The 22,644-nt window shown below is 42.3% G+C and overlaps 1 protein-coding gene across 4 annotated transcripts in view; it reads right to left on the reverse strand.

Moving 5' to 3' along the window:
• The window catches only part of KIF18A (kinesin family member 18A), a 64,760-nt gene that overhangs the window by 17,062 nt on the left and 25,054 nt on the right, over positions 1–22,644 (reverse strand). For all 4 annotated transcript variants that reach the window (XM_084852784.1, XM_084852795.1, XM_084852804.1 and 1 more), the window contains exons 11-13: positions 21,092–21,256; positions 19,086–19,207; positions 16,775–17,013 (exon numbers count right to left, since the gene is read on the reverse strand). In XM_084852784.1, coding sequence (XP_084708910.1) covers positions 16,775–17,013; positions 19,086–19,207; positions 21,092–21,256 — 526 coding nt within the window. The remainder of the gene's footprint in view (positions 1–16,774; positions 17,014–19,085; positions 19,208–21,091; positions 21,257–22,644) is intronic.

The following is a 22,644-nucleotide window of genomic DNA, read 5'->3' on the forward strand; positions in this document are numbered from 1 at the left end:
TTTCATTTCATTTCAATACCACCCAATAGCTGAAGTTCTCTGGGCAGTTTACAAAGATTAAAAACCATTAAAAATACATTATACATAGCATAAAAACCATTTATGTACAAACATATAAACAGGCCACACACACAAAGAGACACATATATCTAAATATGTATCTATATTTCATTATTGTTGTTTAAACAATCAACAATAACAAAAATGCAGGACCTGATTAAAACCTCATCATATGCTGCCAAATGCCTGAGAGAACAGGAAGGTCTTAACCTGGCACTGAAAAGATAACACCATTGGAGCCAGGCAGGTCTCGTCAGGGAGATCATTCCAAAACTGGAATCAGTGAAAATAAAATTACTATATTCAGTTGTTTAAAACTGGGGTGAACCTGCAAATTCCAAAACTCCACTCATGTATTTAGTCTGCATTGTTACCTCTTGAGACAAGTGGGTATAAGGGAAGTTGAGGGAAAGGCTCTTGCACTCAAGACAGATGGGGCACCGGTAGGGAGGAGGTTGGCTGTCTTGCCCAGGGACATACCCTCCCCTCACTAGCAGGGAAGTGCTTCCTGACTGGGGTCAGCTGGTTAGAGCATCTCAGAGCTGGTAGAAGCTGAAATAAAACACCCAAGGCATGCTCCACAGAGGTCAGTGTTGTTGCAATAGTAAAAGCGAGTGTTCCAAACTCAAGAGTGCCATTTCTGTGACTGTACTGCAGCCTTCCTCAACATGATGCCCCTCAGTTCCCATCATCCCCAGCCAGCACAACCCTGCTAGCTGGGGTGATGGGAGTTGTAATCCAACACCCCTGAAGGGTGCCATGCTGGGTGGAGGCTCCTGTAACCATTTATCTTCCATACATAATAAAATCAGAACCAATGTAACATAGCAGTTAGTGTGCTGGAACAACTGTGACCAGGTTCAAATTGCTGCTTAGCCATGAAACCCACAGGGTGAGTTGCTCTCCATCAGCCTAACCTAACTTAACAGGGTTGTTAAGATAAAGTGTGTGTGTGTGTGTGTGTGTGTGTGCGTGCGTGTGTTTGTGTGTGAGAGAGTGAGAGAGAGAGAGAGAGAGAGAGAGAGAGAGAGATTTATGCCACCCTGACAACCTTGGAGAAGGGGTAGGCATACAGATATTAAAAATAAATCAATAAAATACAACAAAAACTCAATAGCAGCCACAAAAACTACTGTCAATAATGTTTCCCAGTCTATGAAACACTTTCACATTCAACTTATGTTGTTTGGACCTTTTCCCAAGGGTTGCATTGATACACAGCACAGCAGGCCTCTGGCCATTGTACAATATGGGTTGAGTAAAAGAAATGCAACAGCAGCAGTGTGGGAGAGAAGGAAATGGGGGACTAATACACTAATTTATCAATGCATAACTCTACGGTTGCTGACGGCACCAGCTTATACTTCATAATTAAAAGCAGCTGAGCTGGTATGCCATACAAGAGAGCCATTGTAATAATGGCTGATTTACAGTAAGCATCACACAGTCAGGGAGTCAAGGGCTGCAGGGAATAGAACACGCAGAAGAACTCAAGAAGGCAGCAAAAGACACCATGGAAAGCGGGAATGGACTTTTACAGTGGTCTTCTTAACTTCTTCCGTCTCATAAGAAAGCATTACATTTCTGTTCCCTATGGCATTTCAAACTCCTGTGTATGTAAGTGTAACATCGTTGCCATTTCAGATGTTCACGAATATTCTGTGATTTTTAAGTGAACCCTAAGCCAGCACACATTTCATAAAATGAACTACTATGCTACTAGTCTAGCTTAGAATGAGCTGTGAGCCGGGAAGTCCCTGGGTCAACTCTCACTTCAGTCCTGAACTCGCTGGCGGGCTTTAGTGAAGCCATTCTTTCAAGCCTCCCCACCAGTATCTTCAAAATGGAAAAACAACAACATTGACCTATCTTACAGGGTGGGAAGGATGACTGAGATAATGTATGCACTGAAAAGCACTCCTTTTATATCTCCTTCTCCATGTTTTCACTGAAGGGGTGGGATTGTCAACTGGCCCAGCCCCTGACCTCAACATGCAGTCACAGGTTGAAATGGCAGACAGGTCTATGTTAACAGATGCTTCATGTGGTCGGGAACTCCAACTGAGCAGGGTTCCCAAGCATGTTGAGCACCTATGCGGACAGCTGCATTGCACCCTTTTAGCCCTTTGGCTTTAGACATAGAGGTCACAATTATAGCCCACAAATCAAGTTTCTCCTCCATTCTGTCTGCTAGAATCTCAAAAACCTTCAGAAACAAAAACACAGGATGTTCAACAGCACCTCTGGAATGTGGAAGAGTTAAGTGCATTTTGCTTACTTATCTGCTTAAATGGACACTTTGCATTAATTTCCACCCCTACCAGGTAATAAAATTAACCTTCCCAAAACATTTAGTCAAAAACTACCATTGCTTTACTTTGCTAGATAAATCTCTGCAGCCAGATACCATTACGTCATTGCAAAAAGATAGGGATAATATGAATATGTACAATCACAAGTGAAATGTTAAGTCTAGCACAGTAACGGTAAATGAACTAGGATTGGGCTGGGGAACTTGTGGTCCTCCAGATACCACTGGACTCCCACTGTCATCAGCCTCAGCAAGCATGGCCAATGAACAGAAGGACATAAGAGCTCTGCTGGATCAGACCAAGCAAGGGTCCATCTAGTCCAGCATTCTGTTCTCACAGTGGCCAACCATTATTATTATTATTATTATTATTATTATTAAATTTATTAATCGCCCATCTGGCTGGTCACCCAGCCACTCTGGGCGATGTACAACATACAATAAAACAGTTTAAAACAATAAAATTCTACAATAAAAACATTTTCTAAAATACCCTAACCCACCCCAAATGCTTGCCTGAATAACCACGTTTTTAATGCACGACGGAAGCTCATTAAAGAGGGGGCATGACGGAGTTCCCTAGGAAGGGATTTCCACAGAGTGGGGGCCACCACAGAAAAGGCCCTCTCCCTCGTCCCCACCATTCTAGCTGTCCTGGCTGATGGGACAGAGAGAAGGCCATCCGAGGCTGATCTTGTTAAGTGGCCTGTCTGGGGCTGCTGGAGGCGCTCCTTAAGATAGGCTGGGCCGGAACCATATAGGGTTTTAAAGGTCAACACCAACACCTTGAATTTGGCCCGGAATACAACTGGTAACCAGTGCAACCATTTGCCTGTGGGAAATCCACAAGCAGGACACGAATGCAATAGCATCCCACTTGTGTTCCCCAGCAACTGGTATATAGAAGGATACTTCCTCTGATACTGGAGGTAGCATAGCTAATCAGGGAAATCCCCCTGAACTACGGTGACAAAGGGCTTGCTAAAGCTTGCAGTTGCGGTGGAAGCTACAAAACAATTGAAAGTTGGCATATTGCCGGGAAGCAACAAGAGGCTGGGAAAAATATCCTTAGACCAGAGATGACTGACAAACAATCGAAAACACATATACAATCTAGCAGTCTGGGAGTCAGTGGTCAGTGCTACTATCTTCAGTGATTTAGAAAGTACTATACCACTATCTTAGATCAGTCACCCAAACAAGGTGCAATGATGCATGATGAATAACAGGCTAAAAGCATCAACATGATGCTTGAGCAGAAGTGCTGTGGCAAATTCAGAAGTGCAGGGTCCCTTTGTGACCGTCACAGCCATGCCCCCTTCTAAGATTGTACAACCTTGTAAGATATACAGCCTTCAACTGGGATCCAAAAACAGTGCAGCTGAGAGTATGGCAGGGGTATTTCAATTGGACGTCTTAGAAAAAATGCAGTGGTGTTAAAGCCTTTTTCACCCACTCACTCACACACAAACATTTTGGGTTTTCAAAATATGATACTCTATGGAAGCTTCACCCTCTCAACTCAGCCCTCATGGACAGATCCCTTCTCATTTAAACAGCCCCCTTCAACACTTCCTTAGTGCCCCAACATTATCCATTAGCCTTCCCTAAGCGCCTTCGTTATGTCTCCCCCCTCCCCCTCCAACAAAAACGTTCACACACACAGCTGGATTGAAACCCCCCCCCACACACACACAGTGGTGTAGTGGTAAATTTGGAAATGCAGGTGCTCAGTGTGACAGTCTCCAAGGGCAGTCCAAAAATTTCAGGCTGCTGTGTTGATCATATCAATAAACCAATTATAGGAGGTTTCATCTCTACCAGGAGCCCATCTTTGGTAAAGCGAATAGGTCATAACTGTCCATTCCAGCCCAAGTCATCCCAAATACTTCGTATTCCAACATGAAACAATTATTTTGTTGCTTGGAAAATTCATCCCCCCCACAGCTACAGTGAGGATTGCAGCTAAGCTCAGAAGGAACAGGGAATTCTGAGGGGGGTGGCAGATGACATCAGAGTCCCTGCGGCTGCGGCTGCGTCCCTGCAAGCCCTGCCTCCACTACACCACTGTGCCTGAGGAAGGAGCATACACTCAGATCTTTAATCTCAAGAATAATATGTCCCAGGATATCAGGGAAAATGGCCTCATAATGCCATAGGTCACAACATAAAATAGCAGCAAAGTGTATAGCCACTATAGCTATGCCTATAGTGTTATCCTTCCGGACAATATTCTGGGTTCTGTGTAGCATTCGGGTTAAGCCAGACCATTAGTGTAAATGCGTAATGTTTAACTTTTTGATCTGGACCTTCCTACCTTACAAGGAACAAGAGCAACAAATTCTACTCGAGACACACTGCATACACATTTATTCAAAGTTCTACAGGTCTGAGACAGGTTCCTCCCACCCTATCCCACCTAATAATTCAGACTGATGTTTAGCTATAAATAATTCCGTTACTTCCCAGTTTATACATATTAGTCTTAAGAATGCCACATTGCATTTCTGGACAATAAACTCACTCTGCACACTCAAAATATTTACTTTCCAAAACCCTACAGCAAACAGCCCAGTTCTAAGAATAGTGATCCTCCCACCGTAGCATCTTGAAGATCCACTTTTCTGAATGTCAACAATAAGCTTTGCCCAGGGAATCCAGTTATAATCTTTCAAATAGCTATCCATTAAACATTTTAGGCAACATTTAATATTAATTTAGGAAGCTTTGCTCTAGCTTATGCATCTGAAAGTGTGTGTTTCGGGAAAAAGTAGCGGTTGGCGGCCCTACTGGTCTGTGTTTATACATTATAGCAATGAGGTTCCACTTCCAGAAGGAAAATAAAGTTTGTTTACTGTAAGGCACTGGGGTTTTGCAAAATTTCCTAAGAGCAACTGGGAAGGAAGTCTCAGAGAGAGAGACAGAGACATTTTGGTGAGAGTGCCAAGTTTTAGAAGCTTCTCCAAGTCTAAGTCCCCAAACCACTTTTAAATTAACCGTAAATGTAAGCATTTAAACTATAAACCAGATAGGTAGAGAACACAAAAGATATTGCCAAGATTAATAATTTGTTGAACTGCATCACAATGAGCCATATTTCATACCGTACTACAAGTACGTTAGTAAAAAGCAGACTGCAGAAGTTCTATGTAGCACACCAGGAAAAAGAAAACCCTGGCCTTTAAAAATAGCTACTTAATGTCATCAAAATAAAATCCAAAGGAAAGGGTTCCTTAAAATAAATGTAAAAAGAGAGAGTGTCCAAGTTAATCCTGCCATTAATGTAACACTTGCCAACATGCTGGATTTAGAAAGGGCTGTCCCCGCCAATGTATTTCTAAATACATTGTAGTTCAATGGAATTCATTAATGTGGACTTAACTGAGTTTTTAAAAAAGATGTTGTAACAGCACTGGTATGTTCTGTACTAGATGCACAGTGCAATCCTATACAAGTTTATTCAGAAGTAAGTCCCACTGTGTTCATTGGTGCTTCCACCCTAGGAAGTGAGCTTAGGATTGCAGCCTCAGCTTTCATGCCTTGAAATCCAGCAAGTAATAGAATAAATAGAAAAAGACCAGAAACATAGGATCCAAGTGCAGAATGTCACTGCATTATATTACCTTCATGTGAAAGTTCAGACTCAAAAGAAATCCCTTCTATGCAATTGTATTCTGAGGACTGGGAGAAGAAAACCAGTTTTCCATTATTTATTTATTTATTGCATTTATACCCCGCCTTTCTCCCTCTCACAAGGAACTCAAGGCGGCTTACATTATCCTCCTCCTCACCGTTGTATCCTCACAACAACAACCCTGTGAGGTAGGTTGGGCTGAGAGTCTGTGACTGGCCCAAAGTCACCCAGTGAGCTTCCATGGCCAAGTGGGGACTAGAACCCGGATCTCCCAGCTCCCAGTCCGTCACTCTCACCACTACACTACACTGGCTCTCATTAACCCCCCCCCAACATAGTTAACTGGGGAGGGGGCTTGTCTAATGTCACTGTAAACAACACTTCATGCTGGATGAGTGATGAGCACTTACCCATGCAAAGTTCCACACAGCCTAGTGCCATGCTTAAAAGGTGCTTCATCTGTGTTCCGGCCTCTGTGTGTGCAAGAGCTGCATGCTTCTAATCATGGCTACGCTGAAGAAGGGAAAAGGAAGTCACCCAGGTTCATTCCTGTGGTTTAGCATTAAGCCTGAACACAGCCAAGGAGTGCATCACTGAAGCAAGTTTTGTATCAAAGACTTCCCAGCTCATATCCCAAAACCACAATACTAAGTTAGCCTTTTGACATTATGGAATTCATGCTATGAATAGTAATAAACAAACTTTAAAAATAAAGCTGATATGTCAATAAAAAGGAAGCCCAGATTATTTGATTAGATCACAGAGTATCCGATAAGACAAATATTTAAGAAATAAATATTGTTTTGAATGGTGTGCTTCATGGGGGAAAAGCTCTATTAAGTGCTGGGCCAAGCCATATATCAAAGATGGCTTAAATGCAAAGATGGATATCAAAGATGATTTCAATGCATAGTCAGGCTAGAAATGGAAACACATTGGCTCTCAGTGGGAACCACTATATCCTTTCCCCTTTGCACCACAACATGAGGGCTAGGAGAAAGATCCAACATCTCTACATCCAGTCCCATAAACTACTGACTAATTGGGCACAACACTAACAGTTCGAAAAGGATGTAAAAAAAGGGGATCTACCTCCCTTTTCTCTTGTTACATAGTGAACTATGGGGAAAAGCAAACAATATTGCTATATTAAGGCTGCGATCCTTTGCACATCTACCTAGGATTATGCCCCAATGGGACTTACTTCTGAGTACGCATTCATAGGATTGTGCTGCACATGCGGAATGATGTTTTTGCTATGGTTTTGGATTGCCGTGCAAAATGGAGTTGAATATGAAGGTACTCAGTGGAACAAATTCGTGCTTATTAAGTCTTGGTCAGCCTTGGTTATGCCATGCCCCTCCCCCAGAAATCTCTACTGATAAGGAACTCATTTATCAAGGAGTATACAAACATGAGAGTTAGCACACTATCAAGTAATATGAACAGTGTGAAAGTAGTATTTAGCCAACATGAGTCACAGTCCACAAACGTCAAATTCATGTTAAGAAGACATTGATGAATGGGACTAGTTCTAATTGGGTTTGGGGCAAAATAACGGATTGGGATTTTTCTTCTTCTTCCAGAACTCATGTTAATACATGCATGAAAGGATATTTCAGGAATCTGTGCTAAAATAAGTCTGCTAGGTTGTTCAGCTAAAGTGAAATCAAATATTAATGCATTCATTTCAATAAACATTTCTGGGCTCCCAGTGATTGATCCAATTACTCTACTAATCATAAATTTTGATTCTTTTAACAGCTTTCTGACTCACGGAATTCCGAGCTGCAAATGTTGCCTACTGAATGAATTTCAGCTATTTAATATTCATGTGACCCAAAGGCGTTATTATACCGGGCAATTTAATGACATTCTTAAAGCAGTAAATGCAATGTGAAGAAGCTACAGAACAGTTTGTATACAAAAGAACGGCAACATGGTCATTAGCGCTATGCTATTATTCAAGATGAATAAAGGAAGTTGTAAGAGGACAGCTTGAATGGAAGGAGCTCTCTAGGATGTGATGAGAGACAGTGCAGGTGAGAGAGTGAAAAACAGACAATCCTGTGTCTTAAAGTCAATATTTTTACTATCACAAATTCATAGCTATTAGTTCTCCCCACAGTAATAAATTGTCTTTGCTTCTGGTCGCTAGAGGAAATAATGGACACTTTCCTCTACCTTTAAAAATGGATTTCCCCCTCCACTAATGCACAGCAAGATTAAAGAAATGGGATACCTGAAACTATGCCAAGAGCCTTCTCCTTCACAGAAATACCAGCAAGTGCCTGGCTGCAAGTGGAGCTCTTGAGCACATCTCACACATAGAGAAGGCATGGATCACGCCATCCATCAAACCTCTACACAACGAGCCATGAATGTCACTCTTAAGTTAGAGCTTGTGTTTTACTTGACTTGAATAATAATTTATGTTGCACTCAATGGCAGGACTTAAATATCACAGCTGCATGTGATTTTGCAATCTGTTATAAACTCACACTAGTTGTAGCCAAAAGGTAGGTCTCTCTCCGTCTCTCCCTTTGCACAACGATCTATTTGAAATTAAAGACGTTTTAAGAGCAAAGCATGACGTTATTCAGCAGCCAAGTTTCAACTCTTTTTCACTTCCATGTGCTCCTAAAAGCCTATAGCAACAAGGCTTTGAGAGATGTAGGAAAGTAAAGGCTTTACAGATTGTCAAAGAGCCACTTCACCCCACCGTCCCCTCCCCACTAGGAATGGAGAAATCTCAACCACCTTTCTGGAACCATGCTACCAAATTAAGTACTGGAATTCAAATTGCCATGAGATTCTTGTGCCAATACAGGGGCATGGCAGTTTGGGTATATAGTTCGCAAAAGTTGCATTTTGCAAAAGGTGGTAGTTCTCAAAAAGTTTGGCCAGAAGGATCTGCTGACTGATTGTTTCACCTTTTAGAGCTCTCTTCAGCAATCTGGTCAAAGTATGTATAGCAAGATAGGGGGAAAGGAAAGGGAGGAAAGAATATTCCTTTTGTATTTACCGCTAAAGCTCAGTATGCTCTGCTCACATTTAAAATTTAAACTTTCATCCTTGCTGACTTTGACTCTAGCAGTTTCTGTGTTTCTAGTCAATTCAGAACAGCTGTTAAGATTGCTCCCCTAGCACATATTCTGTATTCCTTATGGCTTTCTATGCCAACTTGAAGTTGCTAGTCCTTACTATGTTCTCCCTCACTATGTTCTTCCTCCCTTTAACTAACACACTTTCTGCCGCCGTTCTTCTTTCTCCACTTCCATCTCTATCTCCCTTGACTAGAACATATTATCAACTTTTCTATATGCTGAGATCCAGTGAACTCTTCTATGTCTTACAAATAGTCCATTTTCCAGATCCCACCCACTCCATCTCTAAGTTAGAATAATAAGTAAGCCCTCTAAGTCAGGTCCATACAACTTCTATACAGGATTTAGCATGTTGCTGGTGACAAAAAGAAGATACAAATAGAAAATGGTAGGAAAATATTCATTTTAAAAAGGGAATAGAATTAGCATAACTCAAATTGGAATTTAAGCGTTCTCCCTTAATTTTCATAAGATTACCTTATGAAAAAGCAATACAAAGCAGAACATAAAGGTTGTACAGAACTAACAGGGCAAAAAGGTATCACCTACATTAGGACGCTACAACATGTTACATTTAAGCATTCATAAATCAATTTGGGGTGGAGCATGCTCTCCTACAGTGGTAAATTCGATCCGTAATCTCCTTAATGTTTTAAAAAGAATATGGTCTCCAAACTATTGCAAACTTTAACATTTTCATGCAGACCTTTCCAATATCTGCATCTGCTCCCCAAACCATTCCTTCCTTCCTGCACATAAGCTGGCAGATAGAGATCATCCTTTATTGTGAACAAGAATATACAAAGATGGCAGCCATAAGGTCCATTTGTTTCATCACTTGCTAGCGAGCCACCATAATTTTACTAGCTAACACGGATAGGATCAAAAGAGAGGGAGGATTATAAAATCCTGAAAGGTGAAAAAGACCATCAGAAAAAGTGTGCCTTCAATAAAAATGGAATGTGTTGGGAAGGAATGAGTTTAAAACTAAGTAAGCCATTTTACATTAAATACACATGGACCCACACAAGCTGAGCTAATACAACCTATAAAACTTTTCTATTAAGAAATGTAACGTGCTCCTCTTGTGGAATGATATTACCCACTCTGCACTCATTACCCCTGGAGACTCTGAAAGCAAGACCAAATCCATATCTCAGGACAACTAATTCAAAATGTATGATTTTGTGGACTAGAAAGTCATTTACACATTTTTATACCTTGGTAGGTCTGTGCATTCAATCTCTTACACACACCTTTACTAGTGTGAAAGCATATGGTGGAATCAATCTCTGGTACTCATCATACAAACATAGTGGCTACACTGATCTCAGGGCCTTTCAGCAAGGCTAAAGGGCTGCTGCCTCTCCAGTGGAAGATTTAGGCTGCAATCCTATGCACACTTACATGGGAGTAAGTCCCAACGAACTTAATTGGGCTTACTTCTGAGTAGACATAAAAAGACTGCACTCTTAATCATTTTCTTAACAGCATCCCTTGCCTGTTCATTGCAAGTTGTTTTTCATATTCGCTCAAGTTTAAAAAGCAGTTTGTGATAAAACATCTGTACAGAGGCTGCTGTTATAAGCTCTGTGGGGCACGTGAAGCTAGTTAGGCAGTTCCTAAATTGTGGTTAATATGCTCCCTTCAGTATAAAGAAATGGGAACAATTCCCTTTTCATTTTAGCATAAAGGACACCTGTGTGCAAGTGTGATGAAAAGATTGCAATTAATGTAGACTTGCAAGCAAGTCTATAGCAGTTACTAGCCATAACATTTTTAGTAGCCGACTAGCCTCCTCCTGCCAAGAATCAGCCTGAAGAGCCAGCTGCCTTCAGTTAAGATTCTCTCTCTGGTTGCATAGGTGATCTGTTCATACACTGAAGTTTTATTATTGAGGATTGTTCTTTTTAGTTTGCCATGTATACCAGTTTTGCCAGTGTTACTCTTGAAGCATGTTTTAACTTATGTGTTAGTTATTATTTAAAATATTTTGCAACATCATTCCTCCTTACTGTTGGAGGCCCCAGAGCAGCCTCACACACTGGTTGAGGGGATCCCCCAACCTTCCACATCAGATTTTGGAGGGTCCAGGATTAATTTGTGTAAAGCACCTCTCCCCTTCTACCAGTGGGATCATCCAGTTTGCAGAATTCTGTGCAACTTAGATCCAACCCATAAATGGTTTGCGATATCGTTTCTGATTTTATACTGTTGCAGAACTCAGAGTCAGAGACCACGGAGTGAAGGAAAAAGAGTTTCTTTATTTAACACGCGGGCTTAAGGCTGGAATCATTTCCAAAGAGCCAAAAGCCCCGATTTACATCAGCACATTGTTTTTATAGATATTGTGACACATAGGAAACGGCTCCTCCTCTCCCTCCCGCGTGGGGTTGCAGTCCTCAACATTTCTTCTCCTAGCACCATTGCTTATAATACAAGAAATGGGTTATAGGGTAGCCATGATAAGCAGAGAACAGAAGAGAAGAGCAGAGAACAAGATATACAATTCTATGACCTTAGCCTTTGTTGACAATTTAAGAAATTCCTGTGTCTCGTCATCTTACAAACATATATTTCAGAGAGCAAGAGCTCAGCAAGAACATGAAACATGAGACTGCATGAGGCTACTTAGTCTGACCCCCGATATGGCTGCTACGATACCTCAAAAAGGCCCTGAAGAAGAATTTGATTCAAAACACACTGGGCTCAATAAAAACATATTTCTGTGTGCCTGGAGATCTCCTCCCTTTTTTCCCTTGCATTCGGTGCCTTCCATTTCTGTTGCAGATATTGACTGCCCCAAGCCAAGCGCCAAAAAGCCTCCCTGCTCCTCCACCTGTAATTAACACCACAAGACCTACTCTGTACTGGGGGCGATACCAAAAAAAAGCTACACTGAAAAACATCTACATTTGTGTTTACATAATAGTAGTTAGAATGATACTTTGATATAATTTGTTTAGCATTTAAATGATATCACAACTACCAAGAACTGTTTTGGTACTTATTTGGGAGATAATTGGTTTGTTTCTGTTACAGATTATTGACAACTAGGTAGGTGCCTAGTTCACGGGTGAAGAATGGGTGTATATACTTGGAAGGGGTGGGAGGGATTTCTATTTTATTCATTCATTCATTCATTCCATTGATACCCCATCTTTCTTGCACTGTGGAACTCAAGGTGGCTACATGTGGTTCCTAGGTGGTCTCCCCGTCAAGCACCGACCAGACCCAGACCTGCTTAGCCTCAGCAAGGTAGCTGCCTCATGTGACTTCAGACTATGACCTGGGCCCAATTTCTAGGGATAATTTCTAGTCCTTCATCCTCCTATTTATTGCCTTCGCTCCTACCTCACTGCCCTCACATAGCCTTCATATCAATGTCTCTTCCAATAGCAACCTGGGAAGAGGAGGCTTCCAGATGGCACGGGCATCCCTAGTATGTTGCCATGAAAGATGAGACCACCAAAAGCCTGATCTCTCAAATTTGGCACCAATTTGAACAGCCTTCAATTCTGAGCTGGAGCAATGACAATAGCTGTAGAGATGGGGGCAGGGGGTAGAATTACTCAGTGGTTCCCTGTTCCCTGGTCAAGCTGTGCTTGGAGTCCTCCTAGCAAGGCCCCACAAATTTTGGCCTGGTTCAGATGGACAGATATTATTTGTGCTGGTTATTGACCCTGCCAATGGGAAGGTGGTTTCATACTGCCTGTCTTGGAACAGGCAAAAGCAGTGAGTCTTTCACATGGCTTCTGCCTGCTCCAAAGATCACAATAGGAAGTACCACCCGCCCAGTTCTCCTCTTTGTGCTTCTGCCTGTTCCATAGCTCAGTCTAACATAAGAAACTTCCCAAGTTCTTTGCAATTCACAGATAAATCTGGGGAAGGGAGCTGTGTACTGGAGGGACCTTCCTCTAGTTGGCGGATTTGTTGAGGCAATTCTGCTCTTAAGCTCAGCAAGGAAGAGGAAGCCATCAGGAAAAAGACCACGGAGGGAAAGTGGACCAGTTCTTCATTTCCATCATGCTCCAGCATGTCATGAAGCAGAAATGGAGAACTGGTTTAGACAGACATGCCAGAGTTTACTGACTAAACTTTTTCTTTCGACTGGGCAAACACCCAGTTCTCTCATTATCTCCTTTGTGAGCTGCAAGTTTGCTGAATGTATATAAACACAATTAAATATTATAAACATGCTGAGAAGTAAGCCATCGTTCACTGATAATTCACAGTAGATGGCTTTACTGATACTAGACAGTATAGCTAGCATTTATAGGCATAATTACACTTCACAGCTGGAGGAAGACATTAGCAAAAAACTTTCAAAATTACTTACTTTCAGTGATCAATCTACATTTAAGAGCAAAGTAGTATACATATGCTAGCAAGCTGAACTAACATACACACACACCCTTCCTGTTTGATTCCCGAGATGCATATTTTATTAAAACTACACTGCATACATACTTCAACTTTAACGTAAATGAAACAGTATGATTCCAAATTTATCCCAAAAGAGAGAATTTTGTAAATCCTCTGTAACATTCTCATAAGACTGTATTATAAAATATTGTGTGTGTGTGTGTATTTAAGAAGTTAGTGTCTCTCAGTTCATAATTGTATTGAAAATCAAGAGTCTAGTGCCAAAAAAGGGAACTACATTGCTATTATGTTGACAAGTAAAGCCCATGCAATCATGCCACATGTGAAATATGGATTTTAAAATAAGAAATAATGACCACTGTGTAGCAGGTGGCCAATGTTTTTTCAGCCTCTGTGCACAAAAACCCATTTCCTGTCCAACATCTTGAAGATATTATTAACGGGGGGAAATCAGCTCACCAAAAGGTGCGATGGGATCTGTATAAATCTAAGTTCGAAAATTTCCTTATTAAAGATCTGAGATAGGAAAACCTTACTTAATAGCCACCAAACCCCCACCCACACAAGAATGAATTCTCCCAGGAAACCATTCATATAAAAATGAATATGAATGAATTATTTATAATTATAATTATAATTATATATGAATTCATATTCATATAACCATTCATATAACCATTCATATAACACAAAAATAACATTTTTGTGTTGGGTTTTTAAGCAAAACCGGAATGACCATTGATTAGTTCTAGCTTTTTTGGTTGCTTTGTTTTGTACAATGGTAACATTTTACTTATCCAGGTTTCATAGAATAATAGAATAGTAGGGTTGGAAAGGGCCTACAAGACCATTGAGTCCAACCCCCATGAAAGATAGTAAGAGTTGTATCCAATCCTGCTGTTCCATTCATGGAAGTCTCTTTGCTCCAGCAGAAACTTCCATGAATGGAAGCAGAAGGGAGGCAAGTTTCCCTTCCCACTGTAGCCCCCATCTGTTCCAGACAGTTGGGGGATATTCAGGGAGGTGCTGTGGGGAGCTGCAAGAGAGAGGAGGAATTTAAGAAAATCATCTTCATCCCCCTTCAGTTTATGGAAGTCTCTGCTGGATCAAAATGCTTTCCATGAATGGAAAGACAGCATTGGCTTACAATCCTAAGAGTTCTAGCATACCTAGAAAACACATTATGTTTCTTAAGCATAGCATATCACTCTTTGGTTTCTGAGAACATTTGTGTTTTGCTGAAGACAATGGCTTTCAAGCTTTCTTCCTCCAGGGAACTTCTCCCACATCAGCCTATCTGGTCTTGAATGATCATAGATTCTGGGGCATGCTCCATGGTGCACAGTGAGTTTACACAGACTGTTGACAAGATCTATTGGGCCTCATGACTGTGCCATGTGAGTTGAGCATGCATTCTAGAACACAAAATCTTCTGCTCCTGAGAATTGCTGAGAAAGATCAACAATGGAAGTCTTTCAGGGAAATCTCTCTGCCAGTGTTGATCCCCCCCATCCCAATTCCCCAGTACCAAGGATCACCAGAGTTCCCTCCAACATTTGAAAACCACTGGCTTATGAGGACGAAAAGAACAGTACCCCCCAGTCCCTCCACAACAACTGCATAAATCAAACCATTGCCACTATTTAATTTGCATCTTTTTGTAATTCCTTTCTGCACTACTGCTCCTATCGCAGTGTGCCTGGCACAAGAAGAGAGGCTTCAGTCTCACGCCTTTAATTCACTATCAACAGGTTCATTACAGATGCAAATCCCCAAAGACTCTCAGGCTACAAAGGAATAACAGTAGAATCCAAATGGGAGCTACGATGTTGCCAGCAGGTTGAACAGGGACTTGCTGGCTAGAATAATTTAGGGAAGGAAACCCCTGCCTTCCAGTGATGCTCCCCTATGTCGACCCTCACGCATTGCCAACCGGGTCGACTGTCTGAGCTCCACCTCTAACTTTTCCCGCTTCGCTCTGCGCTTTAGTCTAGCATCCCTCAGGTCACACGCTCTCCTCCTCCTCCTGGGTTCTCACAGAAGTGGGGGGGCTTCAGGCCCAGCCATCTGGGTGTTAGCATCCTGAGAAGCATGCCTATCCATATCTGAACTCTCTCGGGAAGATGCCTCCCCCAGTTCTGGCTGTTCCCCTTCTGAATCTGAACTAACTATCTCCATACGCTCAGAATCAATCCTGACACCGCCAATGTTAAATTTGTAACTGCTATGTAAGGGATATTTGCTTTCTATATGCTGGTACTCTCAATATGAAGCATACCATTTACAAAAAGGGGCTCTTTTTGTTAGCTTACACCTTAGCTACCACACCAAATCAATGGAGATTTTCTTAATTTAATGCAGGTTCAACTGGATATTTCTCAGATTCTAGTATCAGCCTCATAAAGGCATTCAGGTATGTATTCAATAGGTAGAGGAGCAAGAACAGTTACCGTAGCTGTTAATTTTCAAGGAAATCTACTTCGAAGTTAGCCTAGCAACGGTGGAGACTTAAAATGCCCTGCATTGACTGACACGATTATGACACCACTGCTCTGTTCACCCAGCCAATGCTGAGGAGGTCAGCAGTTATTCTAATTGGTTTTTGCTCTCTTGTTATGCTTTTTAAATAACTCTGTTGTCACCAAACAGGCCCCCAAAGCTTGTCAGGCCCTTAAGGTGCACATGTAGAAGTCTTTCAGATAGTAGGAAGATGGAGATTCTGCTTCTCCAGGTGTTACTGAGCTAGATATTCACTGTTTCTCTCCTGCCTTTTCTGGACAATCTGCTTTCACTTTTTGTAGGTCACAAAAATCTCACCTTGACCCAGCAGTCCTTTTGAGAATGAGAAGCTTGCAGCCCTTATTGGGTGGAAGATAGAGGCGGGGCAGGGGGACAGACTGAAGTTTATTTTTCCTGACCTCCATCTCTAGAAAACCTGGGAAAGGAGGGGAGTGATGGAGGCAGGGAAAAGCAACTAAGGAGAGAGATTATTAGGTTAGAATGAAAGGAGAGGCCGTGGAAGGTATGTAATCCCCTAAGATGACTGCCCATGGTTTGTTAGCACAATTGGATTCACACAGCACAGCAACCCACGGTTCAATGACAACCCACATTCAATCCTGGGTGTGGATTGTCATGCTATGTGAACCCAGTCAGTGACTTCTGAAATTCAGGGAAAATCCTCATTGGTCAGGTATGGCCACACTGTAAATCTATCTCAAAAGGTTTCTACAAAAGGTAAAACATTTTATCCACAAAAGACAGCTATTTACTTACGGCAAGGAGTATTCCGATAGCTCACGAGTTGTGGAAATGCCATGAGCTCAGACATCATTGGCTGATCATTTTGTTTCGGTTCTTCTTCAACCATCTGGTCAGCCCAGACTACAGCTTTCTCTCTGTGAATCAGCTGTTCAAACTCCTTGAAGTCATCCTCAGTGGCACCATTTGCTAACCCTGCGCTTTTCAAAGTGACATACTGTTTCCGTAGAACTGGAAGCAAAGCACTGAGTACCCTGTGAGCGAAAACATGAATCACAGAAATATAAATACTTCTAAGAACAACAGTGCGTGCTGGCATCATGCAAGTTTTGTTTAAGATATATAAATCACATTTGGGATTTGCCACAAGAAGATGTGGCGATGGCCACCAACTCAGATGGATTCAAAAAGGGATTTAGACAAATTCGTGGCGGATAAGGTAATAGCTAGTCATGATAGCTATATGCTACCTCCAGGATCAGAGGCAGCAGACCTCCAAATGCTAGCTACTGAGGAACAACAGCGGGAGATGGTTTTTACCCCCACATCCTGCCTGCAGGCTTCCCAGCAGCATCTGGTTTGCTACTATGGGAAACAGGATCATAGGAACCTAGGAAGCTGCCTTACACTGAGTCAGACCCTTGGTCCACCTAGCCCAGTATTGCCAACATGGACTTGCAGCAGCTCGCCAGGGCTTCAGGGAGGGTTTTTTCCAGCCCTACCTGAACCATGCCAGGGATTGAACCTCGGACCTTCCACATAAGCATGTTCTTCCACTGAGCTACAACCCTTCCATAGGGTGTGATCCAGCAGGGATCTTCTTTTGTTGTTTAGGAGGCAGTGACACCCCGCCAGCCCCCAGTCACTGCACCACAGAAGGTTGCGTGCCCTTTCGTCATGTTCATGATCAGTGCCAATGGAACACCCCTCTTTCCTTTTTTAGAACACAAGTTCAAGCTTTGTTTTTTCCTCTCAGGTTCTGCCTGTGGGAATCTTAAAGGATGTTGCGATCACAAGTGTTCTTGTATATTTTTCTTTCTTTCTTTCTTTCTTTCTTTCTTTCTTTCTTTCTGCTCAGAACAGAAGTGAATGAGGACGGTCAAACTATCTATGTAGGTTGGCTACGTTTGAGGAAAAGGAATAAATGGTTTTCATCACTTGGTATATGTGTGAACCCGTGTGAGTGTAATATATCATTTCACAGCCTGTGCTCTAACTTATTCACACCCCACTTTAACCTTAATGGTCTTACATTTAACTTGTCAGAATATTTTTTTACCCCATTCTCAAGCCCATAACTCTGGTTTAAGGATTGGGAAGGTTACTGCTACGCCCACTCCTTAGTCATAGTGCTGTAATTTTGGATCTCTCCCGGATTTGTGTTAAACGTTTCATCCCAAGTCTCTCATTAGGGATTTTTAAGTTGTGTCTATTTTCCCCTTATGGTTGACTTGGTTTTTGTAAAGTTCAGCTACGTGTTGCTGAGTGTTTTTAGGAGCCTCTTTTTCATGGTTGATACTCCTTAACTGCTAATCTACATTTACATCAGGATTCCTGAGCCCTACAGCAGCCTTCTGCAACCTGGTACCCTCCAGATGTGTTGGATTACAACTTCCACAAGCCCTAGCCAGCATGGCCAATGGTCGGAGGTGATAGAAGTTGTAGTCCAAAACATCTGGAGGGGTCCATGTTGGGGGAGGCTCCCCTAAAGAGATGACTATTTTTGTATGAATCCCAGAATGATTTGTTACAAGAAACAGTGAAGTCCAGAAGGGTTGACTGCCTCTACATTAAAAGGCAGTTGCCTATTTGGAGCATAGGTGCCACAAGTGGCACAGTCAACTGGGTGTGTGTGTGTGTGAAACATCTGGACTGGAGTATGAGGGTCTATGGGACTAGCTATGGTATGGAATCATGCTTATTTTGCCTGCCTGCATCTTCAACATCTTCTCCCCAGTCCAAGAGACAAAGCTTCTAAGTCACAGTGGGTCTACATATGCACAGCAAAAGGGTGTGCTTTCATGCCCTGGGCTTGACTTGCAGTACGCTTCCCAAAGAGGTTGGCCACCTGTGCATTTAAAAGGTGCAAGAGTTACCATAGAGATATCCTGAAAGAGCTAGAGAGATCAGTTCAGTTTTGTGGAAGAGATGAATGAAAAACAAACAGTCTGTTTTTGTCTCAGATTTTGTGTGCAAAAGCAGTCCACTGAAAGCTTAGTCACATGTACGTTCATGTAAAATTAACATGATTCAAGTTTCTACATATATCGAAAATAGGCTTCAAAGAGGTAAGATCAGCAGAGATGGCATTTCAACAAAGACTTACTTTTCTGTCTGTTTATTTTGCTGTTCTTGTAGGGATGCTAGAGTCCTCATGTATTCAATTTGAGTTTTCAGGTCCTTAACTTCTAACTGCAAATGACAGCACTGCAGATCTCTAGAGAGCTCCTTGAAAAGAGAGTTGAATTCAAATCAAACTTGCATAGGGTCAACCCAGGAATTATAGGCCTACAACTACCTTGGAAATAACCATGTAACCTATCTGTCTCTATGCTGGACATGGTTCGGAGCCTTACCAGGTGGAGGAGAATGCTACAAAACAGCAGGGGTGGGGAAAAATAGTTTAGACTTAGAGAGGACAGGTAGCAACATGGGGTCAGAGCTGACTGCAGAGAATACAACAACATGAAAGTGCTTCCAGGTAAAACACAACCTGAAAGTCGTGAGAGATGTCTGACCTGAAAGTCTGTAGGAGCCCCATTTTAAGTCTGGGACCGCCAGGGCCAAAGACCTGTCTGGGAGGCAGATGGAAATGAATGACTAGATGCAGGAAGGCTGAGAGAACAGACATAGGAAAAGATCCTGTCTGTGTGCTGGTGCCTAGAAAACATTTGAGCAGGAGGAAGAAGAGGACATGGTGCTGGAGAACACCTTGCAAACTGAGATGAGGCCTTGAAAAGTTCAAACTTAAGAGTGAAGGTTATATGGAAAAAAAGGTCAGCATACTAGCATTTAAAAAGCATGGCTCTTGTCCTCGTGCTTCCCATTTATTAAGGTATTTCTATATCCCAAGACCTGTTCATTGTCAACAGTAACAAGATGTATAAAACTGCATCAAGGACTATTCCAATGGTAGACGCTGTGGGAAGAATGCGACAAACACGATGTCTATTTTATTTAAATCTCTCTTCAGAAAAAGAAATTAAATGGAAGACATGCTTTATTCTCTTCCTGCTTTTCTTCCTATATATCATATGAAGAAAGACACCACATGCCCTTTCAATGCATTTGGTAGTGATATGGACTGAAGAGACAGTGCAAGTTCTCTCTTATTCCCAACAACTTCTTCTCCATCGACCCATTGCCTCCCTTCATTTCCGCCAATCAAGTTGCTGGGTTATGGCCAGGAGTGTGGGAAACACATTGGCTCTCTTTGTCTTCTACCACGGAGTAAGGTTCCAGATGCATTTCCCTCTTTCCTCCCTTTCTCCATCATTTGCACACATTCCTGGGGCCAGGAAAATATCTCCCTGCCCCCCCAATCGGCCCCATTTTGCACAAATAAAATAAAGGACTTTTTTTAAAAAAAGCTCCAACAGCAACCAGGGTCACGATCAGAGCAGGGACTTGGTGGCAGACAAGACAGGCTCTGCTGCCATGTCCTCTGGGATACCAGGCAGAGCCAGCTGGAAAACTGAGGGGGGAAGGAGGAGAGGAATAACCCACAGTGTGCCCAATCATCTGTTGGACACGGTGGGTTGGTCTGACAACAGCCCACAGTGTATGGCTTATTTCACTAGGTGGGTTGTTGTGTTGTGTGAACTCAGTCAAGGGCTTCACAGGCTGAGCACCACTGGAACTCCATGCTGTCTCCCCCTCTGCCCTGATGAGTGTCCACTGGACTTCTGAGAGAAGTGGTTCTCAGCTAACACAGATGTACACATGGCAAAGCTCCTACATTCAAGGAGGGATACTGCCTAATCAGGGCCCCTCCTCAAGTGTAGGCGCTCTCTACACATACAACTGGATGTGGAGAGAACTCTTTCACACAAATGTCCTCAGGAAATATGGTGCACAATTCCAGGGGTGGGCAGGGCAAGGCCCTGCAGCTCTGAGACCCCCCACCCCCAGCACATTCACAGAATGAGACATGAACATAAAGTTGGGAATTTTAAAAAAACATTATGCACGTGCATGCTTACTGCTACAGTGGAATCAAGAGCAATCCATCTGCTCATAACTTTGGCCAACTTTGTCTGACGTTAAAATCTAACACCTTTTTCAAGAACAAAAGATAAAGACGTTTATCTCAGGAATTGGAAAGACATTTACCTGAGGAATATGACCATCTTGACCCAGGAGGCGCATTTCGTTTTCCACCCGATGCAACCAATTAGTGTTGTCCTCAAAGCATTTAATCTCCTCCTCTTTTTTCTTCGCCATATGCAAACGACGGGTTTTAAGTAAAGCAAGCCGGTGGTCATGTTTGCCCGTTGCCTGTAATAATGCAAACTTAACTTTGTAGTACAGATTTTAAAACTATAAGCAGAACTAGATACGGCAAATGTGTGGCTGCTATTGAAAGCAATAGCCTGGCATCTCCTCCTCCCTGGTAACATCCTGTTAAACAAAGCCCATGCTATGACATCATCGCATTGTTTCTCCACCGGTGCCACCCAGCTTATTGGCTGCTGCTTTCAGGATCAGGGAAAGTCTCAGTATGATGTCATCATCTGACACACTGTTGTTTTTAAAATTTAGACATTATCAGGGAAGAAGTGGGTTGCTGCTTTTGGTGCCAGCCATATATTCTCTGTAGTTCAGGTCACATCCTTCCAATCCATTAGTAATATAGTTAAAACAATTCATTCAGCCTTTTGGCCTGAATCGAAAGGGGTGGATGTATGCATATTCTGCGCATGCATCCAGTATTTCCCCTCCCAGAGCTACCTTTGGAAAATGTGGCCGCAAACTGCTCTTTGAACTTGAAGTTCAAGATGTAGTTTGGCTATTAAGAACGAGGGCTTTCCAAAGGGAATGCTTCTAGTGTATGTATACTAGTTCTCTTCATTTTGATTTTTAAAATATTTCATGCTTTGTTCACCAACAGAAAATATAGACAGATATAGTTAGCTTTTAGGTTCAAAAGGCTATTGCTATACTCAATTGAAAACAGATGCTGAAGAAAGCTAAAACAAAGTTATTTTATAGCTGGACTTCAAAGGTTGTCATTGATGGTGAACTGCTTTGTGAGGGAGGTTTAGAGGGCTATCTATCTGCCACTTAAGCCAAAACATCTGTTAAAAGCAATATACAAACAACATATGATTAAAAATCAATAAAATGTACAAAGCAGGACACACACACAGGCACACACACACATACACAGAGTAAAAACTGGCAACTAGGTCTCAAGCCCCCTTTCCTACAGTTACTGAAGAGTTGGTATGGTCTCATGCAGTAGAGTAACTGCTGAGGTGATAGACTGTAGAAAAACTGTGCAGTTCAAGGATAGCGAAAGGTCAGTTTGACCGGGGGACACTTTACATAGGCTCTAGGGGCAGAAACAGCAATGCTGGGAAGATCTACTCAGAGGGCAGAAAGCCAAGAAAGTGAAGCAAAGGGACAGCGGATTCTAGGAGCATGATGGCTGCAGGAATAAGAAACAATGAGCTGAGAAACAGGGCCTGAGGGAAAGATAAGCAGAGTAGTCAAAGCATAGATAAGGGCCAACAGGGTGGCGGGACTAGAAGAGAACGTGCCCAAGGGACAGGAGGACAAAGGGATGGATTCCGATTTGCAACAATGTAAGGGAGTTCACACGAGTCCCTTCATGCACAGAAAGTATGTGAGAGAGGTGCACCGGCTAGTCCTGTCCCTGTCAA

The sequence above is a fragment of the Heloderma suspectum genome, chromosome 1 (genome assembly GCF_057233095.1).
Source record: "Heloderma suspectum isolate Gila_16-S chromosome 1, 16-S_ref, whole genome shotgun sequence".
Lineage (NCBI taxonomy): Eukaryota > Metazoa > Chordata > Lepidosauria > Squamata > Helodermatidae > Heloderma > Heloderma suspectum.